The sequence below is a fragment of the Laccaria bicolor genome, genomic scaffold (assembly GCF_000143565.1).
Source record: "Laccaria bicolor S238N-H82 LACBIscaffold_1 genomic scaffold, whole genome shotgun sequence".
Lineage (NCBI taxonomy): Eukaryota > Fungi > Basidiomycota > Agaricomycetes > Agaricales > Hydnangiaceae > Laccaria > Laccaria bicolor.
The window spans coordinates 118,687-143,361 of record NW_001889872.1 but is presented as its reverse complement, the minus strand read 5'-3'; the positions used below and the strand labels follow the sequence as shown (position 1 = coordinate 143,361).

General features: G+C 48.2%; 14 protein-coding genes across 14 annotated transcripts; 7 read left to right on the top strand and 7 right to left on the bottom strand.

Moving 5' to 3' along the window:
* Positions 1-477: 477 nt before the first annotated feature.
* Positions 478-1,083, bottom strand: LACBIDRAFT_300618 (hyphal tip protein; the record flags this gene model as incomplete). Its single annotated transcript, XM_001873141.1, has 2 exons — positions 478-755; positions 807-1,083. 2 exons carry the CDS (start codon positions 1,081-1,083, stop codon positions 478-480), a joined length of 555 nt encoding a protein of 184 aa, XP_001873176.1.
* Positions 1,084-1,155: 72 nt separating this feature from the next.
* On the bottom strand, positions 1,156-2,298 carry LACBIDRAFT_181307 (vesicular-fusion protein SEC17). The gene is made up of 4 exons (XM_001873140.1): positions 2,015-2,298; positions 1,785-1,965; positions 1,562-1,736; positions 1,156-1,512 (listed from the first exon to the last, which is right to left on the bottom strand). Exons 1-4 carry the CDS (start codon positions 2,289-2,291, stop codon positions 1,276-1,278), a joined length of 870 nt encoding a protein of 289 aa, XP_001873175.1. The 5' UTR covers positions 2,292-2,298; the 3' UTR covers positions 1,156-1,275.
* Positions 2,299-2,445: 147 nt separating this feature from the next.
* LACBIDRAFT_300616 (phosphoacetylglucosamine mutase) lies at positions 2,446-4,374 on the top strand (the record flags this gene model as incomplete). Its single annotated transcript, XM_001873751.1, has 6 exons — positions 2,446-2,546; positions 2,598-2,715; positions 2,773-3,162; positions 3,225-3,665; positions 3,713-4,235; positions 4,295-4,374. 6 exons carry the CDS (start codon positions 2,446-2,448, stop codon positions 4,372-4,374), a joined length of 1,653 nt encoding a protein of 550 aa, XP_001873786.1.
* A 207-nt stretch (positions 4,375-4,581) lies between these two features.
* LACBIDRAFT_300615 (glutamine amidotransferase) lies at positions 4,582-6,184 on the top strand (the record flags this gene model as incomplete). Its single annotated transcript, XM_001873750.1, has 11 exons — positions 4,582-4,632; positions 4,680-4,779; positions 4,835-4,902; positions 4,958-5,016; positions 5,063-5,138; positions 5,190-5,289; positions 5,343-5,377; positions 5,426-5,533; positions 5,586-5,675; positions 5,727-5,816; positions 5,867-6,184. The coding sequence occupies 11 exons, from the start codon at positions 4,582-4,584 to the stop codon at positions 6,182-6,184; spliced, it is 1,095 nt and encodes a 364-aa protein (XP_001873785.1).
* Positions 6,185-6,383: 199 nt separating this feature from the next.
* Positions 6,384-7,720, top strand: LACBIDRAFT_300614 (uncharacterized protein; the record flags this gene model as incomplete). Its single annotated transcript, XM_001873749.1, has 5 exons — positions 6,384-6,430; positions 6,480-6,912; positions 6,965-7,167; positions 7,221-7,543; positions 7,593-7,720. The coding sequence occupies 5 exons, from the start codon at positions 6,384-6,386 to the stop codon at positions 7,718-7,720; spliced, it is 1,134 nt and encodes a 377-aa protein (XP_001873784.1).
* An 88-nt stretch (positions 7,721-7,808) lies between these two features.
* On the bottom strand, positions 7,809-8,479 carry LACBIDRAFT_300613 (uncharacterized protein; the record flags this gene model as incomplete). The annotated part of the gene is made up of 4 exons (XM_001873139.1): positions 7,809-7,957; positions 8,005-8,205; positions 8,263-8,286; positions 8,344-8,479. The coding sequence occupies 4 exons, from the start codon at positions 8,477-8,479 to the stop codon at positions 7,809-7,811; spliced, it is 510 nt and encodes a 169-aa protein (XP_001873174.1).
* A 69-nt stretch (positions 8,480-8,548) lies between these two features.
* LACBIDRAFT_300612 (indigoidine synthase A-like protein) lies at positions 8,549-11,607 on the top strand (the record flags this gene model as incomplete). The annotated part of the gene is made up of 15 exons (XM_001873748.1): positions 8,549-8,942; positions 9,002-9,051; positions 9,100-9,116; positions 9,176-9,207; positions 9,261-9,351; positions 9,404-9,419; positions 9,470-9,550; positions 9,598-9,643; positions 9,694-9,939; positions 9,991-10,034; positions 10,091-10,168; positions 10,215-10,610; positions 10,663-10,774; positions 10,834-10,840; positions 10,890-11,607. The coding sequence occupies 15 exons, from the start codon at positions 8,549-8,551 to the stop codon at positions 11,605-11,607; spliced, it is 2,328 nt and encodes a 775-aa protein (XP_001873783.1).
* Positions 11,608-11,746: 139 nt separating this feature from the next.
* On the bottom strand, positions 11,747-14,135 carry LACBIDRAFT_300611 (uncharacterized protein; the record flags this gene model as incomplete). The annotated part of the gene is made up of 10 exons (XM_001873138.1): positions 11,747-11,975; positions 12,036-12,219; positions 12,271-12,507; positions 12,559-12,703; positions 12,753-12,841; positions 12,901-13,080; positions 13,134-13,294; positions 13,351-13,548; positions 13,605-13,715; positions 13,762-14,135. The coding sequence occupies 10 exons, from the start codon at positions 14,133-14,135 to the stop codon at positions 11,747-11,749; spliced, it is 1,908 nt and encodes a 635-aa protein (XP_001873173.1).
* A 71-nt stretch (positions 14,136-14,206) lies between these two features.
* On the bottom strand, positions 14,207-15,785 carry LACBIDRAFT_192393 (ADP/ATP carrier protein). The gene is made up of 9 exons (XM_001873137.1): positions 15,691-15,785; positions 15,609-15,637; positions 15,485-15,553; positions 15,278-15,428; positions 14,905-15,225; positions 14,737-14,848; positions 14,618-14,684; positions 14,429-14,564; positions 14,207-14,373 (listed from the first exon to the last, which is right to left on the bottom strand). Exons 1-9 carry the CDS (start codon positions 15,731-15,733, stop codon positions 14,363-14,365), a joined length of 939 nt encoding a protein of 312 aa, XP_001873172.1. The 5' UTR covers positions 15,734-15,785; the 3' UTR covers positions 14,207-14,362.
* Positions 15,786-16,044: 259 nt separating this feature from the next.
* Positions 16,045-18,522, bottom strand: LACBIDRAFT_300609 (uncharacterized protein; the record flags this gene model as incomplete). The annotated part of the gene is made up of 10 exons (XM_001873136.1): positions 16,045-16,762; positions 16,820-16,980; positions 17,036-17,103; positions 17,164-17,269; positions 17,318-17,588; positions 17,638-17,722; positions 17,788-17,856; positions 17,908-18,122; positions 18,217-18,434; positions 18,490-18,522. 10 exons carry the CDS (start codon positions 18,520-18,522, stop codon positions 16,045-16,047), a joined length of 1,944 nt encoding a protein of 647 aa, XP_001873171.1.
* A 165-nt stretch (positions 18,523-18,687) lies between these two features.
* LACBIDRAFT_243058 (uncharacterized protein) lies at positions 18,688-19,583 on the top strand (the record flags this gene model as incomplete). Its single annotated transcript, XM_001873747.1, has 7 exons — positions 18,688-18,784; positions 18,841-19,035; positions 19,091-19,229; positions 19,278-19,299; positions 19,353-19,370; positions 19,422-19,463; positions 19,521-19,583. The coding sequence occupies 7 exons, from the start codon at positions 18,688-18,690 to the stop codon at positions 19,581-19,583; spliced, it is 576 nt and encodes a 191-aa protein (XP_001873782.1).
* A 122-nt stretch (positions 19,584-19,705) lies between these two features.
* On the bottom strand, positions 19,706-22,101 carry LACBIDRAFT_300607 (uncharacterized protein; the record flags this gene model as incomplete). The annotated part of the gene is made up of 6 exons (XM_001873135.1): positions 19,706-19,931; positions 19,988-20,808; positions 20,864-20,921; positions 20,971-21,117; positions 21,174-21,915; positions 21,966-22,101. The coding sequence occupies 6 exons, from the start codon at positions 22,099-22,101 to the stop codon at positions 19,706-19,708; spliced, it is 2,130 nt and encodes a 709-aa protein (XP_001873170.1).
* Positions 22,102-22,428: 327 nt separating this feature from the next.
* Positions 22,429-23,222, top strand: LACBIDRAFT_300606 (uncharacterized protein; the record flags this gene model as incomplete). The annotated part of the gene is made up of 3 exons (XM_001873746.1): positions 22,429-22,515; positions 22,562-22,870; positions 22,920-23,222. 3 exons carry the CDS (start codon positions 22,429-22,431, stop codon positions 23,220-23,222), a joined length of 699 nt encoding a protein of 232 aa, XP_001873781.1.
* A 282-nt stretch (positions 23,223-23,504) lies between these two features.
* LACBIDRAFT_291450 (uncharacterized protein) lies at positions 23,505-24,565 on the top strand (the record flags this gene model as incomplete). The annotated part of the gene is made up of 2 exons (XM_001873745.1): positions 23,505-24,097; positions 24,215-24,565. Exons 1-2 carry the CDS (start codon positions 23,507-23,509, stop codon positions 24,563-24,565), a joined length of 942 nt encoding a protein of 313 aa, XP_001873780.1. The 5' UTR covers positions 23,505-23,506.
* Positions 24,566-24,675: the final 110 nt, after the last annotated feature.

Genomic DNA, 24,675 nt, shown 5'->3' with positions numbered 1-24,675 from the left:
ACGGCGGAGAGGGTAAGTCTACGGCCTCTCATGTTGGTTTGACTAGACAACAAATGGTGAATGTTAGGTTGTCGGCAGTGGTGGTATTATTTGAAACTCTTACTGTATTTCAGTAAGCCGAATATGCCACGGTGGAAACCCGTGAAGTTCTAAGGGGGATCGGTGGCGTTGAAATGGGTTTAAGCAGTGGACGATCATGAAATCCGGGGGGGATATGCCATCCTCGCCTGGAAAAATTTAATACGACGCTGGGGAAGAACTTTTATCATATACCTTCTAATAAATGTTCGAACGCATCAACACGCAGCTGGAAGAGGTCTTTCGGCCTTTTAGCTCCGTTGAACAATTGTTGCTGATGAAATCGGGCGAGGGAAGAGGCAGTTGACGCAATGGCAGCCTTGGAGGATTCACGCGAGATCAAACATAAAGACAAAGGAGGTCTTTGGGTAGAAGGGGTCGTCGAGTCTAAAGACGGTGTTAATGTCCTCGTTGGTTGTGATTCGAGTTGAATTTACGTTTTCGTCTTTTCACCGAATATTTCCGATCGTAGGACTCAAGAGGCAACTTCGAGACCTGGATACGGATTGCGGGAATGGTAGTGTGTATATCTTGCGATGGAGAAAGTGGCCGGGACTCGGAATAATCAGACGGTGGTGGAGTTAACGGATATTCGAGCTCAGATTCGCTCGATTCACTTTCTGAGCTATTGTGGGGAACACGATCGCCAATGGTTTGGGCAGACGTAGAAAGAAGGCCTGCGTCAGAGGTTGACATTGGTAAAACCTGACAGAATCCTTGACACATACCGTTCTCTTCATAAACGGTAAGTTTCTGAATGCCACTCGCCCGACACCAGTCAACCGCGTTGACAACGCTGTCCGACAAAAGTCTTTCGGTGGCTTCTTCGGTGAGTTGTGTATCTGCAACGAGAATGATGGCGAGGTGTTTTGGCAACCGCTTGCGCGCCGCTGAAAGAGGCTGTGGGGGACTCCAGGTGTATCTTTTCCAATATGAGCGAACATGGATCACCAGAGCGTATATAAAGTGAAGAACCCGCAAAGACAGAGCGAACAACAAGTGCATTGAAGGGGAAGTAGGGACTGAATAATTTAAGTGAATGGAGTATAATGTTCGGTAACGTTTGGGTAACGTGTTCGAGTAAAAACATCTTTATTTATATGTCCAAATACATAGATCCTACAAGCTTTAGAGATTTAAACGTCGAATAGACCCGCGCCTACAGCTTGTCCTATAGCTACATGTACGCCAGGTCTTCTACGTAAGGCCGGGCTCTTCTTGAATTCCCCTCTTGATCTTCAGTAGAATATTGGTCTTCCAATTATCGAGTTTCGTCACTTGATCAAACTCCACCACGGCACCCGTGAACATTTCAGCATCTCCCGCCTCTGCGGCCTCCAGCAATGCATTCAAAAATTTGGCCTCGCGTGTCGAGCTAAATGTCGCATCTTGGTTTGAATATTTCATGAGGTTTCGTTTCGCAGACACCGTGTCCTGAAGAATTGCTCAATGTCTGAAAGAGGCTTATGACGGGACAGCCTACGTTCATCGCAAGCGCCGAAAGTCCTGCTCTGAGCCAATACTCCTTCACACTGTACTTTGTCAAAGCAGATGTAAGAGAATGGTTAGCAACTTGCTCGTAACGAGCAATCGCCTGAGGATATTCCTCAAGGTCGGCGTGGAGGTCAGCAGCATCCTTGTAGCAGGCATTGGCGGTGCTGGTTTTCGTCAGAGGGTCATTATACTCGTTTTTATCCAAAACTTACGCTGTAGCATCCTCTTGTGCATACCAGTCACCTGCCCTCTCGAAGCTTTCACAAGCCTTTCGTAGGTCGTTTGATTCCTGTAGATATATCTGTCCAATTTCCTTCTCCCTATCCGCAGCCTGTCTAAACCGTCCACCTTGCGTGAGATGGACGACAGTCTGCGTCAAGGCTTGGATAGCGACTACACAGCCCTGGTTATCTGCTGCTCCACAACAAACGAGTAGGCTCACGATCAGGGAACCCCCTCTTGTATGACTTGGCGGCGTTCCACCACGCGTTCGCTGCTTCGTTCGCCTCCTTGCATTGCTCTCTACATTCTGCTTCCCGTGCAAAGGCGTCTCCGGCCTCCTTAAATAGCTTCTCAAGCTTGAAGGAGTTCGCAGCCTGTTGGAAGAGATCGCCGGCCTCTTCAAATTTGGTCGACGATGAGGAAAACCAGCCTGTTGACGAGTTGGCTTTCTTGTCTGCTTTGTCAAGGAGAGTTTGGGCTGGCGATTTAGATGGCATTGTGGGCAAAAGAAAGGGAGTCAAAGCGCAGCCACAACTGTTGTAAAGTCACATCGTCATCTGATCTATATAACGACCTTGGATAAAGTCAGACTGTGCCCATTGCCACGACCGAGCAACGACGACGACCAGCCATCCTCGATAAATACCACTCATGTCCCAACTTTCCATTGACGATATTAGGGTACTCTGCGATGCTCATTCGAAACCACTAGAATTGCATTTTCAATACGGGACTGCAGGCTTCAGGACCTTGTGTGTATAATCCATTGATCCTCAGATTTATCTTCCTCACTCCTTCTTCAGAGGCAACACTCTTGACTCAGTGCTCTTCCGGGTGGGCATCCTTGCTGGACTTCGAAGCAAGAGATTGGATGGCAAGACCATAGGCGTAATGGTCACAGCATCCCACAACCCGGAAGCCGTGAGTGTCCACTATCCATCATGACTTGAAAACTAATGTTTCCTGGTTGGTCTAAAGGATAACGGAGTGAAGCTGGTAGACCCCCGCGGTGAAATGCTTGAAGCAGCTTGGGAGACACATGCAACTGTCCTTGCTAACGCGTCTACAACGGACGACTTTTTGCATGCTCTGGATCTCTTTGTTCGCAACGTGAAGATTGATCTTTCGAAACCTTCACGCGTTGTTTATGCACGTGATACACGACCTTCTGGGGTGGCCCTCATCTCATCGTTGGAAGACGGGTTGAAAGCCATCGGCGCTGAAGCGCGCGACGCAGGCGTCACTACGACCCCTATTCTTCACTACCTTGTCAAGGCAATCAATACCAAAGGAACGAAGGAAAGCTACGGAGATGATTCAGAGGACGGTTACTTCAAAAAGCTTAGTGATTCTTTCAAAAAACTGGTGGTATGTCAGGCCATTCGTTGGGCATTATGGTGTCCAATTCATCCTTGTCTTTTCTCCATAAGGCTGGGAGGCCCAAAATAACGCCACTGGTAATTGACTGTGCAAATGGCGTAGGGGCACCGATTGCGGCCAAGCTTGTTGAATACCTTGGAGAAAGTATACCCCTTATATTGGAAAATACATCAATCACGACCCTGGGAGCCCTTAACAACGCATGCGGAGCAGACTTTGTGAAAACTATGCAAAAGTTGCCTCCTTCGTTGGTTGAGGTACTCAAACCGGGACAGCGCGCGTGCAGTCTAGATGGCGACGCTGATCGTCTCATGTATTATTATCTGGACGATCGTGGTTATTTTTCGATGCTCGACGGCGACAAAATTGCAGCTCTTGTTGCGGCATTCATCGTCGACCTTGTCAAATTAGCTGGCCTGGAATCTACAATCAAAGTGGGAGTTGTCCAGACTGCCTACGCCAACGGTGCTTCTACTAGATACCTTGCCAAAGTATGTTTTGAAATCGTCGATAATGCTTTGAATGAAATCCTTTATAGCGTTTACCAGTAAAATGTGTCCCAACTGGCGTCAAGCATCTTCACCACGCCGCTGAGCACTATAACATCGGAGTATATTTCGAAGCTAATGGCCACGGCACCGTGTTATTCTCCCCACAAGCTCAGGAAACGCTCGCGAACCATGAGCCCTCTACGCCTGCACAGTCCACAGCCCTCAACCATCTTGTTAATTTGACCCACCTGATCAACCAGACAGTAGGCGATGCACTTTCGGATATGCTTCTCGTAGAAGTCGTTCTTGCCCACAAGTCTTATACGGGTGTCGAATGGAACTCCTTATATGCCGATCTGCCTAACCGATTGGTCAAAGTTGTCGTCAGTGACAGAAACGCGTTTAGGACCGAGGATGCGGAACGCCGTCTGATCAGCCCTTCCGGTTTGCAGGCGAAGATTGATGAACTTGTTCGGAGGTACGACGGGGGCCGCTCCTTTGTGAGGCCAAGTGGGACGGAAGATGTTGTGCGGGTATATGCAGAAGCGATATTAAAGACTCAGGCAGATGGTGAGTGAGGGTCATGAAGTCTTGGGTGATATCAAGCTAACTTGACTCAATTTTACAAGAACTCGCTTTCCGTGTTGCTGGATTGGTTTATGATGAGGCTGGCGGAGACCCCTCGAGACGACCGAAAGAGTTTTTGTAACAGTAGGATGTATAGGATGTATTACAATATGTTTTGGAAGGAAAGAAATTGTAGACTTCACGTGTACTACTTATCGGTGGAAGTTCGACTCACGCGATCGCACATCATAGTTATGCGGAGCGGGCGCCAACATGAAGGCCGGATAAAAAGCCTGGGCTGCCTTCTCTGCGTTGACTCCTTCAATTGCTCCTGCAGATTGTCGCCCCCATGTGTCGCTTCGTGATTTACAAAGGGACTTCGCCAGTTCAACTCTCCCATGTAGGTTGTCCTGCATCATTCTGACTCTTGCTCACATCCCCACTCAGCTGTTGACTCGACCATGCCACTCTATCATCAACCAAGCATTCGACTCGCGACTGCGCCTCGATCGACGGAGGCCCATGAATGGCGATGGCTTTGGGGTTGGTGGGTGATTATCCTCTAAAGGAATTCAAATCATAAGCTCATGAGACGCGCATAGGCTGGTATGACTCGGTTTACGACGAAGAACTTGGCAGTCAACCCTGCATATTCACTTCCGTGACGCCGGTTTGTTTTGGGAAAACATTCCTTTCCTTTCATTCGCACTAAACACATCAACAAGGCTTGGAATAATATCAACCTTACGCGTCTCGCGGAGAAAATTAAATCTCCTTTGGTTTTGTACGTTGTCTCCCCCGTCCTTGCGCATTGCTTACAATCCGTCAAGTGGTCACGTTCGAGCCACTACAGCTGGTTCATTGTCTCTTGACAACTGCCATCCGTTTGTTCATGGGAAATTGATGGTCAGAATCTTACCTCTGGCGCAGAACTGAATGAATCTAAATATGTTCTAGTTCATGCACAACGGTGCACTCGCTGACTTCCCCTTGTTCAAACGGCGCTTGTTGTCCGATCTTCCAGATGTTGCTTTTAACATGGTTCAGGGCAATACAGGTTGTTCATATTTCGCGCAAACTATCGCCTAAAACTCACTACTGATAATATAGATTCGGAATGGGCTTTCGCCCTATTACTTTCCAAGGTATGTACCTGACATCCTCCGATTCAATGCCACTCATGTCTTTGACAGTTGCCTGACCCTGATGCAAAGTCTTTCACTTCAGACATTTTGCGAAAAGCAATGCTTGAAACAATCGCGACGTTGAATACTTATGCTGAAGAATGTGGTATCACCGAGGTATATTCTTATCTTACGTCAAAATAATGTCTTATGACATACTTCCTTATAGCCGAGCCTGATGAATTTCTGCGTCACAGACGGAGAAAGTGTGGTGGTGACGAGGTATATCTCGTCGAGAAAGGACGAAGCGGCTTCTCTGGTAAGCTTCTTGTTCGTTTTGGCTACTGCTAATCACCTATCACGTTGACAGTGGTTCTCGTCCGGCACAGAATTCAGTGAATATGCAGAGGGAGGTCACTACCGGATGTCCAAGGCCGATAAGCGTGAAAGTATCATTATGGTGTGTCTAATCTTGACCACTTGGCTGAATGTTGACGCATTGCTTTACAGATCGCTAGTGAGCCACTGACGTTTGAAAGAGGTAAAGCTCTCAATAGCACTCCGTCCACTTTATTCACCCACTCGCCAGCTGACTGGATGGAGATCAAGACAAATCATATGGTGGTTATCACGTCAAAAATGAACCTCCTCCAGATCCCGATCATAGATAAATTCTACGTGCCCCCATCCGATCCGGCTGCTCTGACCCGAGCCACAGAGTTTGCTCAAGAAAAAGGCTTGCTTAATCCACGTAAAAGCCTCTCTGTCGAGCAGCCTCCTCCTCCCGTTATCGGTAGACGAGCCACTACCGAAAGTCGTTGCTGTTAAAATGCTTGTATGATTTGTATCCTGTAAGAACAAGTAGTGTAAATGTGTACAATATAATATTTCGGCTTTGTTGTAGTATGTCATGAATGGCCAAATTGACGCTTCCATGACCCCCTCATTGTTTTGAGCAGCAACCGGCCTCCCCACCGCCAGGCAACGCTTCAACCACCATACGGTTCCTATTTTATCTCTGGCAGGCATGATGAATCCTTGGTTTCTTTGGAGTGTTGTCTCCAACACAGCAAGGTATTTTCTTCGCATCAACATTTCGCTTCAATTCATTCTCTCTTTCAAGACTGTCAACTGCTTTACAGATTCTGATATTTCTTCCTTTAACGCTAGCGACCCTCTCCAGACAGGCTTTTCTTCTCTTGTCTCTCCTCCTATGCATCCACTCTCTCATCCACGGGACCATGATTCTTCTTTGGGGGTCGCAAGCATTGTCAGTCCTCCAAGTACCAATGCACCCATTTCTACTCCTTGTTTGCTTCAATGTCTTTTCTTCGTCTGTCAACCCCTGGCTCCTATCTGCCGCAGACTGGTGGGGCACCGCCCTCACGTTTTCTGGCCCACTTTTCATCACCATGGAAGGCCTGTCAAGTTTGCTCGTTGTTCAGAAGCTTGGGCAAGAAGGGAAGCGGCTAGTCGGTAGAGGGGAGGTGTATCAGTTTGGGTTTCTGATTGCGACAGCCGTCGCTTACGTGGCTTCTGCATGGTGGATTGTCGTCGTGAGTCTCTCGTCAATCCTACAACACTTTCGCTTAACCGCACTATACCTAGTCATACCCAACTGCCGCTGCATCACCCTTGTCGTCAACCCTGCTAGGAGTGGCTATCACCGCTTTCCTTTTCCTTACTTTCATTGGCTTCGTTTTGCGGCGGACAAACATCATCGAGTCATCTGGGCTCGCTGTCTTCATTGCCTATAATGTCTGGCTTTGTGGTTTTGACCAAAAGTCTTTTACGGACCCAGCATCCTCGTAGTAAGTCTTTCGTTTTGCATTTTGAAGAACGAATACCGCTCACATCTTATCAGTGCCCCCCTTCTCCCTAACATCCTTCCTCATTTCCAGACCCTCCTGAACTTTGTCATAAACACACTTCCGAAGCCGGTTCTCATCGCACTACTTTACCGCTTGACGATATTGCAGCTTGCTTCTCGTATACTTCCTACCATCGGTGCCGACAGCTGGGAATCCGAAGAAGGGGTGGACAATGGCTGGGACGATAGACCGGTAATCTCTCTCAGCCGAGAGTGTCTGAGCTTTGCTGATCAGCACACCCAGACGTCAACTCTTACTCGGATCTTGCTGACCTATCGTCAGTCGATATTCATCACCGTATATTCCCATCTCCTTCGTGCGTCTTTCCGCTTTTATGTAACCCGTTTGTCTCTGACTATTTCAAGTTCTCGATCATTCTTCACAAATCTGGTGGCGGTGGATGAATATATTCTTCACCCTCGTGATTTGGTCTGTCGAGCTGCTAGTGAGCTCTGAAGATGACGGGGTTACGAAAGAATGGAAGGTCGATTAAACTTAGATTCACGACTCTGATTGGGACGATGTCCTCACCGTCATATGCCTTTAAAAGTATGGAATGATATTTTTTCTATTATAGTATTTTACTTGTTTGATTTCCATTCTGCTTGATTTTCATCCTCTCCTTCATAACACTCCCTCTTCCAAATCTGCGCGCGTGACTTGATCTCTTCTAGGATCCGCTCGCAAGCGGCGAAAGCTTCTTTCCGATGGGGTGACGAAACCGCGATCACTGCTTGATAGTCAGTCGGTATTGTCACCTCATAGAGATGCAAGTGCCTATGGAAGGTTCCCCAACAGGTACCACTCCTATGCGATGGTAGACAACACATCGAATGATGGACGACACATAGCCTTCTTGTGCACGTAGTTCGTGATCGGATTGTGCTGCTGGCTGGCTAACATCACATATAATCCTTGCCATCGTTTTGATCGCCAACTTTGAATACGCCTGGTATTCCAAGCGTGTTACGGTTTTTCCTTTTGGATCAGTAATTTGAGCAGTGCATCGGGTAATCGAGAATATAAAGGCAAAACCTTGAAAAGAGTTGCGTGTGGTACCTGAAGAGGTTTGGCTTGCTAAATATTGGCAAGACCAGAGGAAAGGTCATAACGCACCGATGAAAACAGCGGTGGCGCCTGCGGATTCATCCTGAACAGAGGCTATGATTTTTTGGACGTCTAAGGAATGCGAGATTGCGCATACGCCGTGTGGTGTCTTGAGGAGAGCCTCAACGGATGCAGAGGGAATCATTGACGGAGGACCGGGCCGGCGGAACAAGATCATGATGTAGTATGTTTTGTTCAATGCATTGGGACGTCAATGCTTCGTTCATCTTCTCGCTTGAATCTTTCACGGAGCGTACGCTTCAACTCTACGCGGGCCCAACTCGCTTCTGTGCGGTCACGCAACGCGCCTCTTGACATCCACCCAGAGGTTGAGGAAGCTCTTGCCACCAACAAACCCATTGTCGCACTCGAAACTGCCCTCGTATCGCATGGACTCCCCTTTCCCCACAGTTTAAACGTTCCTATAGCCCTCGAAGATGTTGTTAGGCTGACAGGTTGCGTTCCTGCTACCATTGGCATTATTGGTGGCCGCATCAAAATTGGCCTTACTCGAAACGAGTTGGAAAGATTGGCGGATCGTAGCGGGGACCCTTGCAAGGTCTCAAGGCGAGATATCGCCGCTGCGGTGGCCACGAAATCCGATGGCGGTACGTTCTTCTTCTAATATATTTGACTCTTCGACTAAAAACAGTTTCGCGGCCTCTAGGGACAACGTGCAGTGCTACACTGGTATTTGCGGCCATGGCTGGGATCAAGGTGCACAAATTCTCTTCCCACCGATTGATCATCTGATTTTTGCTCCAGATTTTTGCAACGGGAGGGTAAGAGACATTTATTTGAGGCCAACCAAACTTTTTGGTTTACCAGCGATTCATTTTAGGCTTGGGGGAGTGCATCGTGGTGGCGAGAACAGTAAGTATCTGTGGGAAACCATAGCCAAACCTTCAGTGTTTGACGTCTTTTAGCAATGGACGTCTCAGCGGATCTGCACGAACTGACTCGCTGTCCCGTGGGGCTGGTATCAGCGGGCGTCAAATCCATTCTGGATATCGGAAAGTTTGTGGTTTTCTATGAATATACCTCTTCCTCTGCTTAATTGTACCCTCAGGACCTTAGAATATCTGGCAATTATTTACCATAACAGAACTTCGGGTTTCATTGATGTCAACTCCAGGAAACTCTCGGTGTCCCAACCTTGACCTATGGAGAATCTCGAGAGTTCCCTGCCTTCTTTTCACGCCACAGCGGCTTCAAGGTGAGATTCATTGCAGTTCTGTCGCTTTTCAAATTGACCTTGTACAGGTCCCCTGGAATGTGAATGATCCTGTTACGGCTGCCAAAGTACTCCGTGTGTTCAACGTCCACCCCCCTCCTCTATCCGCTTTGACCGTCTGACAGATACTCAATGGCAACTGGGTATGGTAAACGGAGCGTTGATCGCAGTTCCCATCCCAGCAGAATGCGAGGCGAGCGGTGAAAAGATCCAGGCGTGCGTTAACCAGGCGGTCCTGGAATCTGAAGAGAATGGGATATCCAGACGCGGCAAAGATGCTACGCCTTGGCTTCTCAACAGAGTTGCCGAGCTAAGTGCAGGGGATTCACTCGTGTCAAACATCGCCCTTCTAAAAAATACTGCTTTAATTGGTTCGTCCTCGTGGCTTTTAGAATATTAATGTTATTCTGACTTCCATCCAGGGGGACAGATTGCTGTCCAGTATCAGAAGTTGCTGCCTGAAATTGTATGAAATTTCTCGCCTTCCTCTCGTCTATAAATCAACTCAACGCTGCTAAGCAGTATCACGAGGCCGAATTGGCTCCACGACTTAGGCCATCAGCTGGCTTATTCAAAAAAGAGGAGGAAGCTGTACTCTTTGTCAGTATTTCTTTCATCTACTTCACAGTTACCTGATGCAATCAAGCCAACTGCCAACGTTGTCGTCATTGGCTCCGCCGCCCTTGACATAACCGCTCAAGCTGATACAAATACGAATCCTTCTCAAGCGATGCACTCAACCGCCCCAGGTACAGTGTCTATGTCGTTGGGCGGCGTCGCACGAAATATTGCCGAGGCGTCGCACCGCATCATGGAGGCCCGCTATCCCGACCTTTCTTCTTTGCTCATTGCTCCCGTTGGCAATGATCACTTTGGTGATGCCCTTGTCCAGGAGATTTCCAATTTGAGGATGAGAACTGACGGACTCGTAAAAACTGACAAACGAACCGCGGTTTGCAACATGGTTCTCAACAGTGGTGGTGCTCTCGTTGGCGGCGTTGCTGATATGGATATCACTCGAACGTTTAATGGGGATACGGTCGCACATCATCACTTTCCTAGTCCCTCAGTTATTAACATATTTAACTTGGCAGATGTTGTCTTGTATTCAAAAGCATACGCCCAGCGTTGTCGCTCTTGATGGAAACTTATCCCCCGAAAGTATCACGGCTGCTGTCGACTATTGCAATCAAAATGGTATTGCAGGTGAGTGATACTACAAATTTGACTGTTATGTTTGCTGGCGCCCTAACGTCCATATATAGTGCTCTTGTAAGTCCTTTGCTCAAACGTGATATTGCTTGCTGCATGTTGCAATCAGCGAACCTACTTCTGCAATCAAATCTGCTTCAATCTTACCAGCCATTTCATCTTTCCTGCGAAGAGACAACTCTGATGGACCCCCAATCACCTTCTTCACTCCCAACTTGTTGGAATTGACTCATCTCTACCAAGCAACACGATCTGAAGAGTTCGACCTGATGTCTCATCCGGCCTGGTGGAACGTCGTTGATAGCCTCAACCTTGGCTCGGCCTTCAGAACTGATTTGGAACAACTAGCCAGAAAACCTGTCGACGTCGATGATTCCTCGAAGGGAAATCTATCGTTCCTCGTTGATCAGGGGATCGCACAGATGGTAGTTCATCTACTGCCCTTCTTCCAGCATATTTTCGTCAAGTGTGGAGATCGTGGTGTTCTCGTGGCGATGTGCATACCTGAGAAGGATTCGCTGGCCTCAGCGTGGGCACGTGAACGAAGCAATCCTCATAAAAGGTATATAGTTGCACATGGAAAAGCAAAAGAAATCATGGTTCTGCAACATTTCCCCGCTTTGCCCATCGAAACGGTGGCGAACGTGACCGGCGCCGGAGACTCTTTCGTTGGTGCCCTCTTAGCTAGTGTGGCGGGCGAACCTGGATCAATGCAACACCCCAACGGTCTTGAGGAGATTGTATCCCTAGCTCAGACAGCGGCGATAACGACATTACAAAGTCATTTTGCCGTCTCACCGCGGCTTTCCGAGCTGGTAAAGTTGTAGGGGATCGCTTTTGCTATGCCCCATTGTGGTCCTTCGGTAGATCACCCACTTGGACCACCTCGCGCTGCCGAAGAAGTAACTCTTTCGCTAAAACTTTTGCGGTCTTTGCAGCTGCCCTGGCTTTCTTCTCAAAACGAGACTACAATAATGGAGGATGTATTAATAGGGGCGGGGGTAGAGAATTGGAGAAGTAGAATAGCACCTGAGCACCGTGTTTGAGACGAGTGATGATGTTTGCAGCCTCGCCTTTGGTTAATTCTTTTGTCTTGTCAATTTGTTCTGGGCGACGATTCCGCCAACGGCTTGCCAGAAAGTTGATCTGACCCGGTGATGCAGGGCTTTTCCTCCAACGAGCAGAACGGAGCAACCTAAGATAAGAATTTGTGAGCGGGTTTTTTTTCTGAAAAATTGTGAAAGTGAGCAATCACGCGAGAGACAATTGTCCAGGTAAGATTTTCGTTTTCACCCAGGTGTCGCAGCCGGAAATCGCGTCATTTAGAGTCTCTGCCGTCAAAACCTGGCGGCTGCGCATGTAAGGCGATACGTGGAGTGAATTAGCTGTCCGACGATCTATCATTGGCGGGGCGTAATGTGCTGTAAAGGGGCCCTGCTCTTTTTACATGGACATTTAATTTGGCGAAGAGTGGCATCAGAACTTCTTACCTCCTCCAGATCGTTCAATGCGAATAAAGCCCTTTCCAATACATTCTAACACATATATGTCGTCACCACAGCCCACCCACGAATTCCTGCTCAGTGCGGAAATGTGCGAGCTACCATGAGAGGAAACAGAAAAGGGGTCCTCTTCCTCCATGTAGGTGATCGATGTGGGCGTTGGCACATCGGTATCTGGGAATGTAGAATCTGAGGCGCGTGCCTCGAGGGACTCCAGGCTTTTGTCTAGTTTGAAGTTAAGAAATGGTGTCGCGTGAACAAAAAAGAAAGAAAAACCTTCAATGTCCATCTCCGCTGGATTAAGCCCCAAAAGTGAAGGGATGGAGACAACGCCAGACATCCTCGAAAGACTGCCCACCAAGTCGATAATATGACAGTCTCCTTTATCGGTGTTTGGGGAGAGTCTCATTCCCCTTCCGATCTGGTGGTTAAAGTGAGGTGGAGAATTACATGAGGACAAGGTGTCTGACCATTTGAGCGAAGACATTACGGGAACGAGTTGGCCGGGCTATGAGAACACAATCGATGTTCGGTATGTCCGCGCCTTCGGTCAGTATAGCTGCAGATGCGACATGAGGAGATGGCGACATGTCGAATTCAAGAGGAATTAATTCTAACCGCAGTTGACGAGGACTGGAAAGTGCCCGGCCTTGAACATTGCAACCAGTGCCTTTCGCTCCGCAATAGGTGTACCGGCGTGCAGATATCTTGCATCGACCCCGAATTGCCGAAAGGACTGTGTCAGTGTATGAACGTGAGCTACGTTCACGCAGAACACGAGCGTGGATTTGCGAGTTGCTGCGAGGGGACGAAATAAATGCTGCTGAACAGGAGAGAATACTGGAACCTACAAGCGCGATCAATCCAGGTTTTCACTACCAACTCATTGATTGTCTCCGTATTGATAACGTGCGCTAAGCTGGTTGGGTTAAAGTCACCAGTGCGAGTGTTAATGGTCACGCTCTTTAGGTCGATGCTGGCGCGAACAGATGTCACTCGTACAGGGCAAAGCCTTCATGGTCACATTAAGCAAACGGAGAGAGGCGCAAGACGGATTTTCGTAAATACCATTGTTCCTTGATCATTTCCAGAAAGTCACGATGGTAAACAATACGTTCGAAGATCGATCCGAGGGCCAAACCGTCGTGACGACTGAACGTCGCAGAGAAGCCAACGATTGGAATTCTGTGAGGTGGAGAAGGAGCGGCGAATAAAGGATCAGGATGTTTAATGTCTGGATGGAAATGTGCTAGTACTTTGCGATAACTAAGCACAAAAACATGAGAGAAAGAGGAACATGAACATTTTGAGTGATAACGTACGAGGGTGCCGCTGCGTGATGGGCTTCGTCAACGATAACCGCTTTCAACTTGTGTGGATCGAACTTGGCCAAACGTTCTGCCGACTTGAGGGTTTGGTAGGTGGCAATGGTGCTGTTGTCATGGGTAAAATTGGAAACGAATCAGCGAACGAACTCACACATCAGCAAATCCCGACGCTTTATATTTCGCTCCTTGCTCAATCTCTACAGACCATTGGGGAAACAAACTAGCAACCTGAGAGGCTGACTGGCGGGCAAGCTCGACGCTGTTCACGATGATAAGGCTTCGTGTTGCCACAGGATTCCAAGCCGATGGAACCAAACGGGAAAGAAGGGAAACAAAAACGGTTGTCTTTCCAGAGCCTGTAGGCAGTGATACTCCAATTCTCGATACCCCAGAGGCGAGCGCTTCAAGACAGGCGTCAAGACACTGTTCTTGATATGGTCTTAGGACGGTCGCCACGGTGGACGCATGTACACGGCGAATAAGACGTGACCGTAAATCGTGGAAGGGGGACGAGAACCACCGCATGCAGGAGTAGGACCAAACTTGAAACCAAAATCCACGCGACGCGCCTCACTCATACCACTCACGTGACGAGCGAACGATGAACGCATTAAATTTACTAATTGTGTATTGTAGAGGTGCCACCATGTCTTTCGGATGCAAGGGTATGAATACACCCCGGGAAATAACGACAGAGGGAAATAAAAAGACGAGACTCTATAGGTATGATGCATACATGTCTAATCAAGTATTTAACCAGATCCTATTTGAAAAAATAAAATAAGACAATGTCACAGGGGAGCCAGCAAATCAGTTACCTCCAGAGTAAACCTTGCCGAACATAATTTGTTGCAGTTTGTCGTACAGGGACAGCACACCAGCACCAGCAACACCACGGAGAATGTTAGCACCAGCACCCTTGAAGAGGGACTTCATACCCTCCTTGGCGACGATCTACAGGATGGTAAGCGTACAATTTCTGATCAACATTGACGAAAAAGGCTTACCTGTGAGCCAGCATCAAACATGGATTTGTAGTTAACACCGGAGCCAGAGGTCATCATCATGCGACGACTATGAGGCCAATAAGAACATTGTCAAGGTGAAAAAATGCAACTGAACGGACCGGATAGTGTCCAAAGGATATGACGCAAGACCAGCACCAATGGTAACACCCCAACCAAGACCGAATGAAGCCAGGAATGAACCTTCAAGAGCACCGACGAGAACAACGGGCTCTGTGACATAATGTTAGTTGATGAGCATATTGACCGCACAAAAAGTATGGACGCACTGAGAGAATCGTAGACACCAAAGTAGAGACCACGGTAGACGATGATACCAACAACCGATGGGACGAAACCACGGTAAAGACCGGCAAGACCATCGGAGGCAAGGGTCTTCTTGTAAACGTCAACCAAGCCGTTGAATTGACGAGCACCTCCACCCTTCGCTGACTTCGCATCGTTGGCGAGGCGAGTACGGGCGTAATCCAAAGAGTAGACGAAGAGAAGGGAGGAGGCACCAGCGGCACCACCAGAGGCGACATTGCCAGCAAACCACTTCCAGTACCCATCATTCTTCTTGAAACCAAACAAGGACTTGAAGTAGTCCTCTGCGATGGGCGTTCAGGAAAACATCGGAGAAATTAAAAAACGTGGACGTACTGAAGGCAAAGTTGAGAGCCTGGGTGGGGAAGTATCTAATGACGTTGGCGGTGTTTCCTCTCCAGAGCGAAACAAGGCCCTCTTCACGGTATGTGCGGGCGAAAGCATCGCCGACACCCTTGTAGGGGGTAGCTAGCCGACCTTGCTTGATCTAAGAATGGTGTGTATCAGCACAAGCACAAAACGAGCAACAACTATTCAACGAACCATTTCATCCTGGTTCTGGACAAGGAGCTTGATACGCTCAATGGGCGCAGCGCTGGTTTTGGCAACAGCCTAATATATAATGAGGTGAGAAGCATGAAAATGAGAATGGGATGAAAGAGCATACAGCGGAGACACCACCCATCAAGAAATCGACTGAATTAAGAATGGTTAGCCAGCGAAAAGGATAATGGTAAGGATGTGCAGACCAGCGAAGTCTTGAGGGCTCTTGACCTTCTTAGTTTCGGCCATTTTTTTTTGAGAGAGGAGAGGAGTGAGTGGAGGTGGAAGAACGGAGAGAAGGTGTGAGCGTAGGTGAAGAGAAAGTTGCCAGAAAACTTCGCGTGTAAAAGGCTTTCGGGAAGCACCGGAACATTTGAAACTCCGCAAATCCCGATCCGGTTGAGCGGGTCGACTTGGGCACATCCCTTGGCACATCCAAGGGCCATCCTTGCAACAATAATATTTCCTGACGATCGAATGCCCATGTTCACCAATTCATACATAATGTACATAATTCATTATCTGAAACGTAAGATACTAGTAATCATCCAGCCAAAACCTCATGGCCATCCATGATTGCTGTTTGAGGGCCGACTAAGATACGGCAACGGCTGCAACGGCGGTAACTGTATAGACCCGCTTCCTCTGTTAGAATAGTTGTTGTACGTGGGTTGCGAGGGCGTTGGGTATGGGGGGTAGCGACTGGGAGGTGTAGGTCCATCATTGAGGAGGGAGATGGGTCGAGGAAGTTCAAGATGACTCAAGTCGCCGCCAGACACCCCTGGTAGGGTGTCAAGCCTTCCCCTTTTCCAAGGCTCCGTAGGGCTGCTTTCAGCAAGTTCAGCATTCGAAGCCTTGCGTTTCTGAGGTCGAGGGAGCACTGGAGGTCCGTCATCCTCGGAATCGACCGTTAAATCGATAACATCTTCAGCCCGCTGCGTCGATGGGACGGATGGCAAAGTACTGTTGAAAGTTTGACTACTGGAGGAATCCCTATACGACGGAGAAAGCTGTCGGTTGACTTGGTCCTCGTCTTCGTCATCAGAATCAAGCACAAAGATCTCTACATCATTTGCCTTTGCCTTTCCCTCTTCGGCACTTGATGGTCGAGGAGGCGATGGTGGCTTTTGAATGGATGATACTTCAACAGCAGGAGGGTGAACAGCTTTCCACTTTGCTGACCCAAATTTGTTGTCTGATGTATGCCATTCGCTATCAGATTCCACGATGACATCCTCAACACTTTCTGGAGTTTCCTTGAGGATTTCGTCGAAGTAGCTGTTAAACACGGTTGATTAGCAAACTCACTCAATACTGTTGGGTTGGAAATCTCACCCGTCAATTATGAGGTCTTTGTAATCCAATGTTTTTTCGCAAACTGGGCAAAGCCAGGTCGTAGTTTGTTCCATCATAGAAAACCAGGAGGTGGCATCAAAGCACTGCGCATGAACACATTTTGAAGAGCGACAGGGGGTAGACACGCGCATAAAGCTCAGCTGCCAAACAGATCAATACGCGATGTAGTACACCTTGTAGATATGTCTGACGCACTGGACATTTCAAAGACATTTTTTGCGGCCCCGCAACAATGTCATCGTCCCCCGTATTTACTGCGATTACTGGTGCAATTAAAGTATGAGAAAAAAAACATGGACGAGGGTGAACATGAAAAGACGAACATTGTTGTTTAATGTCATGACTACTTCTGCGACCTATTTGCCTGAGATTGTTAACCAGGGTTTCAACAGAGGTCGTTTCAACCAGCATGACGATTAGATAGTATTTCTGGAATGGTATTAAAAACTTTGTTAAGTAATAGTATGGACTCCCCACCTTTTGTACGACAGGCTGTATGCTGTTCACATATACCATCTCAACGCGGTTCTGAACACCAGTCAGCCGCGTAAATTTGCCCAGATCGGGAGGTGGAGCTGTTCCTGGCTTTTTCTTGAGGCCTTTGAGATTGGCTGTGAGTTGGGTGCCGTTAACACGAACTTCGCATGTCGGAGGGAACTCTATAAGACAAGGATTGTTTGTTCGAAACGCGGGATTGCTCTGGTAGAAGGCAGAAGAGGTGCAGAATAGTCGAAGTTGATATTTCGAACTGGAAAGGGGCTTAGAAAAACCAACTGGCAGATGGATGGCGCAAATACCCTGGTTGTTTTAGCTTCGTGATCTGGTCGTTGTTGAGTGTGAAGGTGACAGTTTGCTGACGACGGTCCGTTTGGCCACTAGATTCTAAGCCAGATGAGTTGGGACGGTCATTAATAATAATAAAACATGGAATATTATGCAAGACCGACCTGGACACTCAACAACAGACGAGATACCCTGTTCGACTTTGAAGAAGGGCGATTCTTTGAAGCGAACACCTATATTGCATTTTCAGCTAAAATATCATTAGAAATATCCCGCAAGCATACTAGGGGGTCTTATCCCGGACGAAGTGGAGGGCGCAATTGAGGATCCTGAAGGTTTGCGAGGGGGAGCATACGGATCATAACGTGCGATGCCACTTGTGGCAGCTGTGCCATTGAGAAGATATGGTGCCGGTTTCATTCCCCCGGGTACAAACGTATGCGAGTTAATAACGGGAGGATGGGTGGATGGGATTGTGGGTAGGCGATTGGGGGTGTAACTGATGCAAAATATAAGTCAGACTGAACTTTGAAGAGCGAATCAAGAAAATGGATGCTGTAAAGTCGCGCATGTACGGGGTAAGTGGCACTCACGCTCCCAGATTCCGGACTTGGTGTACGACCGCCTTTGCTTTCGCCCACCTGTCTTCATAATTTGCGGCTCTCCAGGAATCAAGAACAGCGACAATCCTATCAATAATCTCTTGCTTCTTGCCCGACTTTGAAAAATGGGTGCCACATTCATCGTTCAGACCTGTCAGAATCTGTTTCAATCTATCAACCGTATTGTTCTTGATATTGTGTCGGATTTGCTAGCGCAAAAGGACACCTTCAGAAGTTTGAAAGCGATACGCCAAAGAATCAAACCTCAAAGTCAACCCAAGAATCAACGCCCGCCATTCTACCCGCGTCGTGAAGGTTTAGGGATTGAGAAACGAAGAGCAGCGACACAGGTCACGACCAGCAACAAACTGACTTGCAACAAACAAGAGCAATCAGTGGCAGATGACGTAATTCAATTAACTCTTTACTTCTTCAAGCGCCTAAAATCTAATCTTTACATCGATGGCAATCCCAGACGAAGAGTACGACAAATTATCCAAGGAAGAGCGCGACGCTCGCGACAAAGGAGATCGAGCACGCGAGATAGCAGAGCAGGCCGGTATGCATCCATTTGATGGAGAACTCTTTGTCTCAACGTAAACGCGACTTTCACAGCGTTGCCCTACTCATGGACCCAAGAACTGGGGGAGGTAGATGTCACCGTTCCAGTTCCAAAAGGGACCCGTGGAAAACAGCTCAATGTCGTTATTCAAAAAAAGAAATTGGTTGTTGGTCTTAAAGGAGAAGAGCCCATTTTAAGTGGGGAACTCTGCAAAGAAATTAAAGTCGAGGATAGCACTTGGACTTTGCGTAAGAAATATTTATGATCTTCATTGTGTGTGTCCGACTCAGTGATCTACAGAAGATGACCAAGCACTTGTTCATTTGGAGAAATTGAATAACCAAACTTGGTGGGAGAATGTTCTGACCCATGACCCAAAGATCGATACAAGGAAGATCGAGCCTGCCAATAGCAAACTGAGTGACCTCGACGGAGAAACGAGGTACAGTTTTTCCGTAACCTTTCATTCAATGACTCAAATTCTTTGCAGGGGGATGGTCGAGAAGATGATGGTATGATTCCCCTCTCCTTGAACGCAACCCACAATATTCATCATTTCTCTCAGTTTGACAACCAACAGAAAGTGAGACAACATTCTATTCGTTCTGTGCCGCCAACTGATGCATGCCTCCAGCAACTGGGTAAGCCTACGTCGGACGAAATGAAAAAGATGGAGGTATAATCGACAACCTGTTTCTGCCGACCGAAGCATCTGACAATTTTCACTGTCCAGACCCTCAAGAAGTTCCAAGAGGCTCACCCGGAACTGGATTTTTCGAATGCGAAGATATCATAGAGCTGCGCGATGTACTTGTGCTATATCTACCCACCCAACACAGCTTTATTTCTCAAGGATCATCGATCAACCTACATAAAAGTGACCCATAGTCTGCATTAAGAGGCAAGAACATCACGTTTCTACGAGTTCCCTTCAAGCTTCCTCCGCTTTCCCTTTCTCGCCTCTGTAATTGCACTCTTCCGCTTTACACTCTCTACGAGGTTCTGTAGGCTCTTGTCCCCGACTACTGCGGCCTCTGCTCTTTTAGACGCAGGCCCTTCTTCTGGTTCTTGTTTTGAACGTTGTTCGCGCTGGCGTTTCTGGCGTTCTTCTAGTAGAGCGGACATGCCTTTAGTCTTTTTGAATCTGGTGCAACAAAGAACGTCAACAACAAATCTGACGAAAGGAATACGATAACATACTGTGGATTACTAGGGTCAATGGCAAACTGATGGTCCTCGTGGAGTGCTTTGAAGCGATCGTCCTTGACGTTGATCACAAAGTCCTCTTGGATTTCTTGATCTTCTTGATCTTCCTTCTTCCCTTTCCTACCTTTCCTTCCCTTCTTTTTCTCGGCTTTTATGACCGACTTGAGGTTGAAATGTCGAGGCTCAGTATTGGGATTATCAGATGCAACGAGGAGTGCAAGCTCTTCCGCAGTGACCTCTCGATTTGAGATCTCAACGTCGCCTTTTTCGTGATGGACTGCAACTCCCTTCCTCTGCCGGCGATCTGTCCTTGACTGTGCGTCCGACTTGACCTCCACAACATCCTCGCTCTCAACGTCGAAGAAGTCATCTCCGACGTTCTCGTCGTTCTTGCTGCTGGCATCTTTCTCCTCATCCTTCCTCCTCTTCTTCTTTTCCCTGATCTTTCGCTGGTATTTCTCCAATGTATTCTCGTCGTCTTGGCCCTTCTTATCAGTCAACCCAGGGGTGAACGTGACTTCCATGTCCACGTCTCCGTCAGCGCCACCATCTTCCCCCCAACCCTCTGGCATAGCCTCGTCATTACCTCGAAGCAGCAGTGCGCGTAACTTGTCGCGTGAGGTTTTCTTATCCTTCTGGCGGCTGTTACTTGCTTGTGCTGGCTTATCGTCCTCAGACTCGGACGATGTGTTCGCGAGGTATGCCTTGAAGTCCGCTTCATCGATCTCTTTACGAGTCAGAGTACGTCGAGTGATTTGGTTTCTCTCGGCGTCGTCTTCATCCCAAGTCAACTTGACTTTCGAGTGTCGCAAAGCCTGAAATACGGTTCTTGTCAAAACGCCAAACATACGGTATGTCAAAACGGCTAACTTCGGTAACAAAGTCTATGCCTTTGTTGTTTGCGTTCAAATTCTCTGTTGCTTCATCTCTGTATTTACCGAGTGAGACTGATGTAAAGGCAGCGATAAATAGCAAACCTTGGCTCGCTTTCGAAAGTCATATCATCAGGGACGAAACTCAAATCAAAGACGTTCGCGGAACGCTCCAATTCCGTCCCTTCCAGCTCATTGTAAATATGTGACGCTGCGTTGACCGTATCGCAGGTTATAATGGCATAATAATACCTGGAAAGAGGCTCATTCAGCTTGAATATACTTTTGTTATACCAAAAAAACAGTACCTCATTCGTTCGAGTTGGTATTTCCTCAGTGCGTCCTCATTGTAATCATTCTCCCCACCAACATCGTAGATGTTCTTTTCGTCCACTTCCTCATCGTCGTTGTATTTCTTCTTGAATATCTCCGGAGGGGGGCCCTCCTTTTCTTCCTTGGCCATTCGTTCTTTCCCAAACTGACTTGGATAAACGCGAACGTTTTGCACCTTTCCCCGCACGACGTTAACCTGGCCGCTCTCATTTTTACGGCGTTTCTGATCCGATTGATTTTCGGACGCGCGCAGGAGCGGAGCACTGGAAGAAACAAGCGAAGAGCAGATTTTGTACAAGTGCCCAGCGCGAACATGGTCCCAGTCAAGATTGACTACGGCAAGTCGCCTGGTGCGTGTCGCTTGCTCTTTTTCCTCATCGTCGTCTAGACGGTCTTTATTGTAAGCAGCAGCCTGGGCTTCGAGTTCAGCGAAGGTATCTTCATCCAAGTCAATTTCAGCCTCTTCATCGTCGCGAGGGATTGTGATAGGCCGCGCGCGGTCGCCCCCAATAGTAATAATCCCTCCAGGATCACTATCATTGTCGCTTTCATCCTCTGCATCATCGTCCTCGTCCGAAGATTCAAGTAGGACCTCTCCTCGAGCCAGATCTGGCTTAGTGGTGACCTCGGTAGCGTCCTCCTCTATACGGTAGAATTTCCTCAAATTGTCTTGGTCATTCGTGGCGGAAATCGGCCGTCCGTACTTGTCAACGCGGACTTGACAAAGTGATAAGGGTAGGGCAGCGACGTAAAATAATAGTACGCACCTGATTTGCCCTTTTTCTCCTTCCCCTTCTCGAAGACGCCTTTGAAACGTTCATCAACTATGACTTTTGCCTGATGTTTTTTGGGTCTACGAAAGCGAGGATCAGATTTGATTCTGGCGAACCTAGGATCTGACATTTTGTGTGGAGGTGAGCACTTTTTTGTCACGTGTGATAACGAGTCTATTTTGGGCTTCTGTGATGGCGACCATCAACGATTTTCCTATATATTTGAAGTAGCTAGCCATCCTCCCCTTTCCATCCCTCTTCTTGTATTTCTTCTGTAAGTTTCCTATTCGTAACCCCCTTACTCGCGTCTGACTTTCATACCGCAGTTTTTCGTTCATTTACTAGGCCGCAGGCGCGCCCTAGCATTACTTTCAGTTTCGTTCTCTTTCGTTGTCGTTCTCATCTCCACGCAGAAAACGCACAACCTTTTATATTTCTTGTCCACAATCCTTTCACCATGCTTTTCCGACCTACTACTTTTGCAGTGTTTGCTCTCCTCCTGACTGGTCAGGTTATCAGCGTCCCCACGCCAAGGCCTGTCAAGGTAAGTCTGCTCACCTCGAAAATGGGCAGTTGTAACCCCTTTTTAGGGCGTGATTGGTGAAGAAGACGAGCGCGCTTTGGAGCCGTTGGAGACCATCCAAATATACCGGATGCGCCAAGTTCTCTCACCTGAGTGGGATATTGTCTCTCGTCGCCAAATCCCAGCAGAACAGGCAGTAAAATCACCTGCAGGGCAGATCGTTCCATACAAGCGACAGATCCCCGCGGAAGAAGCGACCAAATCGCCCGACGGTAATATTGTCCCTTATTCTCGTCGCCAAATTCCAGAGGAGCAGACGGTCAAGTCACCTACCGGACGGATCGTTCCATACAGACGACAGATACCCGCCGAAGAAGCAACCAAGTCGCCCTGACGGAAGAATTGTCCCTTACTCTCGTCGTCAGATTCCGGCAGAGCAAGCCGTACAGTCACCGAATGGACAGATTATTCCATACAAACGACAGATCCCCGAAGAAGCGTCAGTCAAAGCGCCTGACGGCAAGATCGTTCCGTACTCCCGTCGTCAGATTCCGGCAGAGCACGCGGTCAAGTCACCGATTGTGCCATACAAACGACAGACCCTGGAAGGATCGTTAGCCACAGCGCCTGACGGCAAGGATATCGTTCCGTACCCCCACCGTCAGATCCCAGCTGAGCCTGCGTACAAAAGACAGACTGAAGATGGAGATGATCTCAACCGTCGCTAGATACCTGCAGAGGTACTTAGCGGTGAAGTCACTGGATGGGATCATTGATGGTTGAATGGATTTGATAAAGGTGGACAATGGATATGTGATGTAAGTATGTACTGTGAGATGGATTCCAGGCTTGAAGTTGCCATTCAGAGGCTGTGTGTGCATGTTGTTGTTGTTACAGTTGTTAGCACAACCCCACCTGTGCACAATACCAGTGTCCTGACGACGACCAACGAGTATATATAAAGCCCTTTCTTGTTTTCTCTTCCCTAGAGCTCTTTTCTAACGTCTTCGCGATGACGGAATACGACTATTCACCCGAGGCTTATGATCGCTACCTCGCTACCCAACGGCGCATTGCCAACTGGGTCGACCAGACTGAGCATCACAGACCTCAATTCGGTCCAACCACCCAGTCCGTCGCTGACTCCTCAAATTACCGAACGAGGCACCACCGTCATTATTATCGTCCCCCTTCCTCTGATTCTGGTTCAGATGATTCCTATGCAGCTGGGCCCGGCTACCCAGGTCCAATGCCAGGTCCAATGTTCGGCCCAATGCCTCTGCATAGTCCACCTCCTCCTCCCATGTATCCTCAGCAGCCAATATACCACCAGCCTATGGTACCTCCGCTTCTTTCACCAGGATACCCATACCCGCCAACCTCTCCGCACTACTACGACAATCACCGTCGATCGTCCCGCTCACATAGACGCTCACATTCCCAATCTCCCCGTCACCCCTCAGCTTTCCGCTTTACCCCTCCCCCGACCTCTCCCATTTATTCACATGGCTACCCACCTCCACCTATGGTCGGGTATCCTCCTCAAGGTTTCATCATGATGCCACCGCCACCAATACCCAGAGGAAGGAAGATGTCTGTTATGGTGAGTTTAGCTTCTTTTCTTCGCTTACTACCCACTTCGGTCTTCAATCATTCTTACTCGTCGTTGTCTCTTTGTCGCAGTATCTTTAAATCACCTCTTACCTTGGAAATCCCCTAGTCTGCTGAAACACCCTCTGCTCATGTTGCTCCGCAAGCCGACGTCTATTTACCACACCATCAACTGGTGCCTCCCTCAAACTTGCCTCAGGGACAAGGCTCAGCTGGTGTTGTCTCATCGCAGTGGCCTGCGTACACCGCTGCGCCTCCCTCACACCCTCTGTTTATTACACCTGGTGGTGCAGCAGCTGTCGTGATGCCACCTCGTATTCCATATTCAGCTGGAGCTCAACAAAGCTCGGCCGCTCTTCATGTCCTCCCACCGAACCTTCCTTTGAAAACACATCTACCCATACATCAACGGATGTATGGTACACATGGAAAGCATTATTTTCGCCGAAGCGTTGGCTAGAATCAGTTCATTTTTATTCAAGGGAATAGAGTTGGTAATATCCGGGTTTTTAGAGTGTTTTTCACTTATGAACACTATCATATTCTGGGTTGCAAGGAGTAATGTACACA

Coding starts and splice junctions, on each gene's coding strand:
- LACBIDRAFT_181307 (XM_001873140.1), bottom strand. CDS start 2,291: ATGCCATCTAAATCGCCAGCCCAAACTCTCCTTGACAAAGCAGACAAG. Junction 1,966..2,014: donor CAAGAGGGGGTTCCCTGATC/GTGAGCCTACTC, acceptor AGGGCTGTGTAG/TCGCTATCCAAGCCTTGACG. Junction 1,513..1,561: donor TTTCGGCGCTTGCGATGAAC/GTAGGCTGTCCC, acceptor GCAATTCTTCAG/GACACGGTGTCTGCGAAACG.
- LACBIDRAFT_192393 (XM_001873137.1), bottom strand. CDS start 15,733: ATGGCCGAAACTAAGAAGGTCAAGAGCCCTCAAGACTTCGCTG. Junction 15,429..15,484: donor TCCAGAACCAGGATGAAATG/GTTCGTTGAATA, acceptor CACCATTCTTAG/ATCAAGCAAGGTCGGCTAGC. Junction 14,685..14,736: donor TATCCTTTGGACACTATCCG/GTCCGTTCAGTT, acceptor TTGGCCTCATAG/TCGTCGCATGATGATGACCT.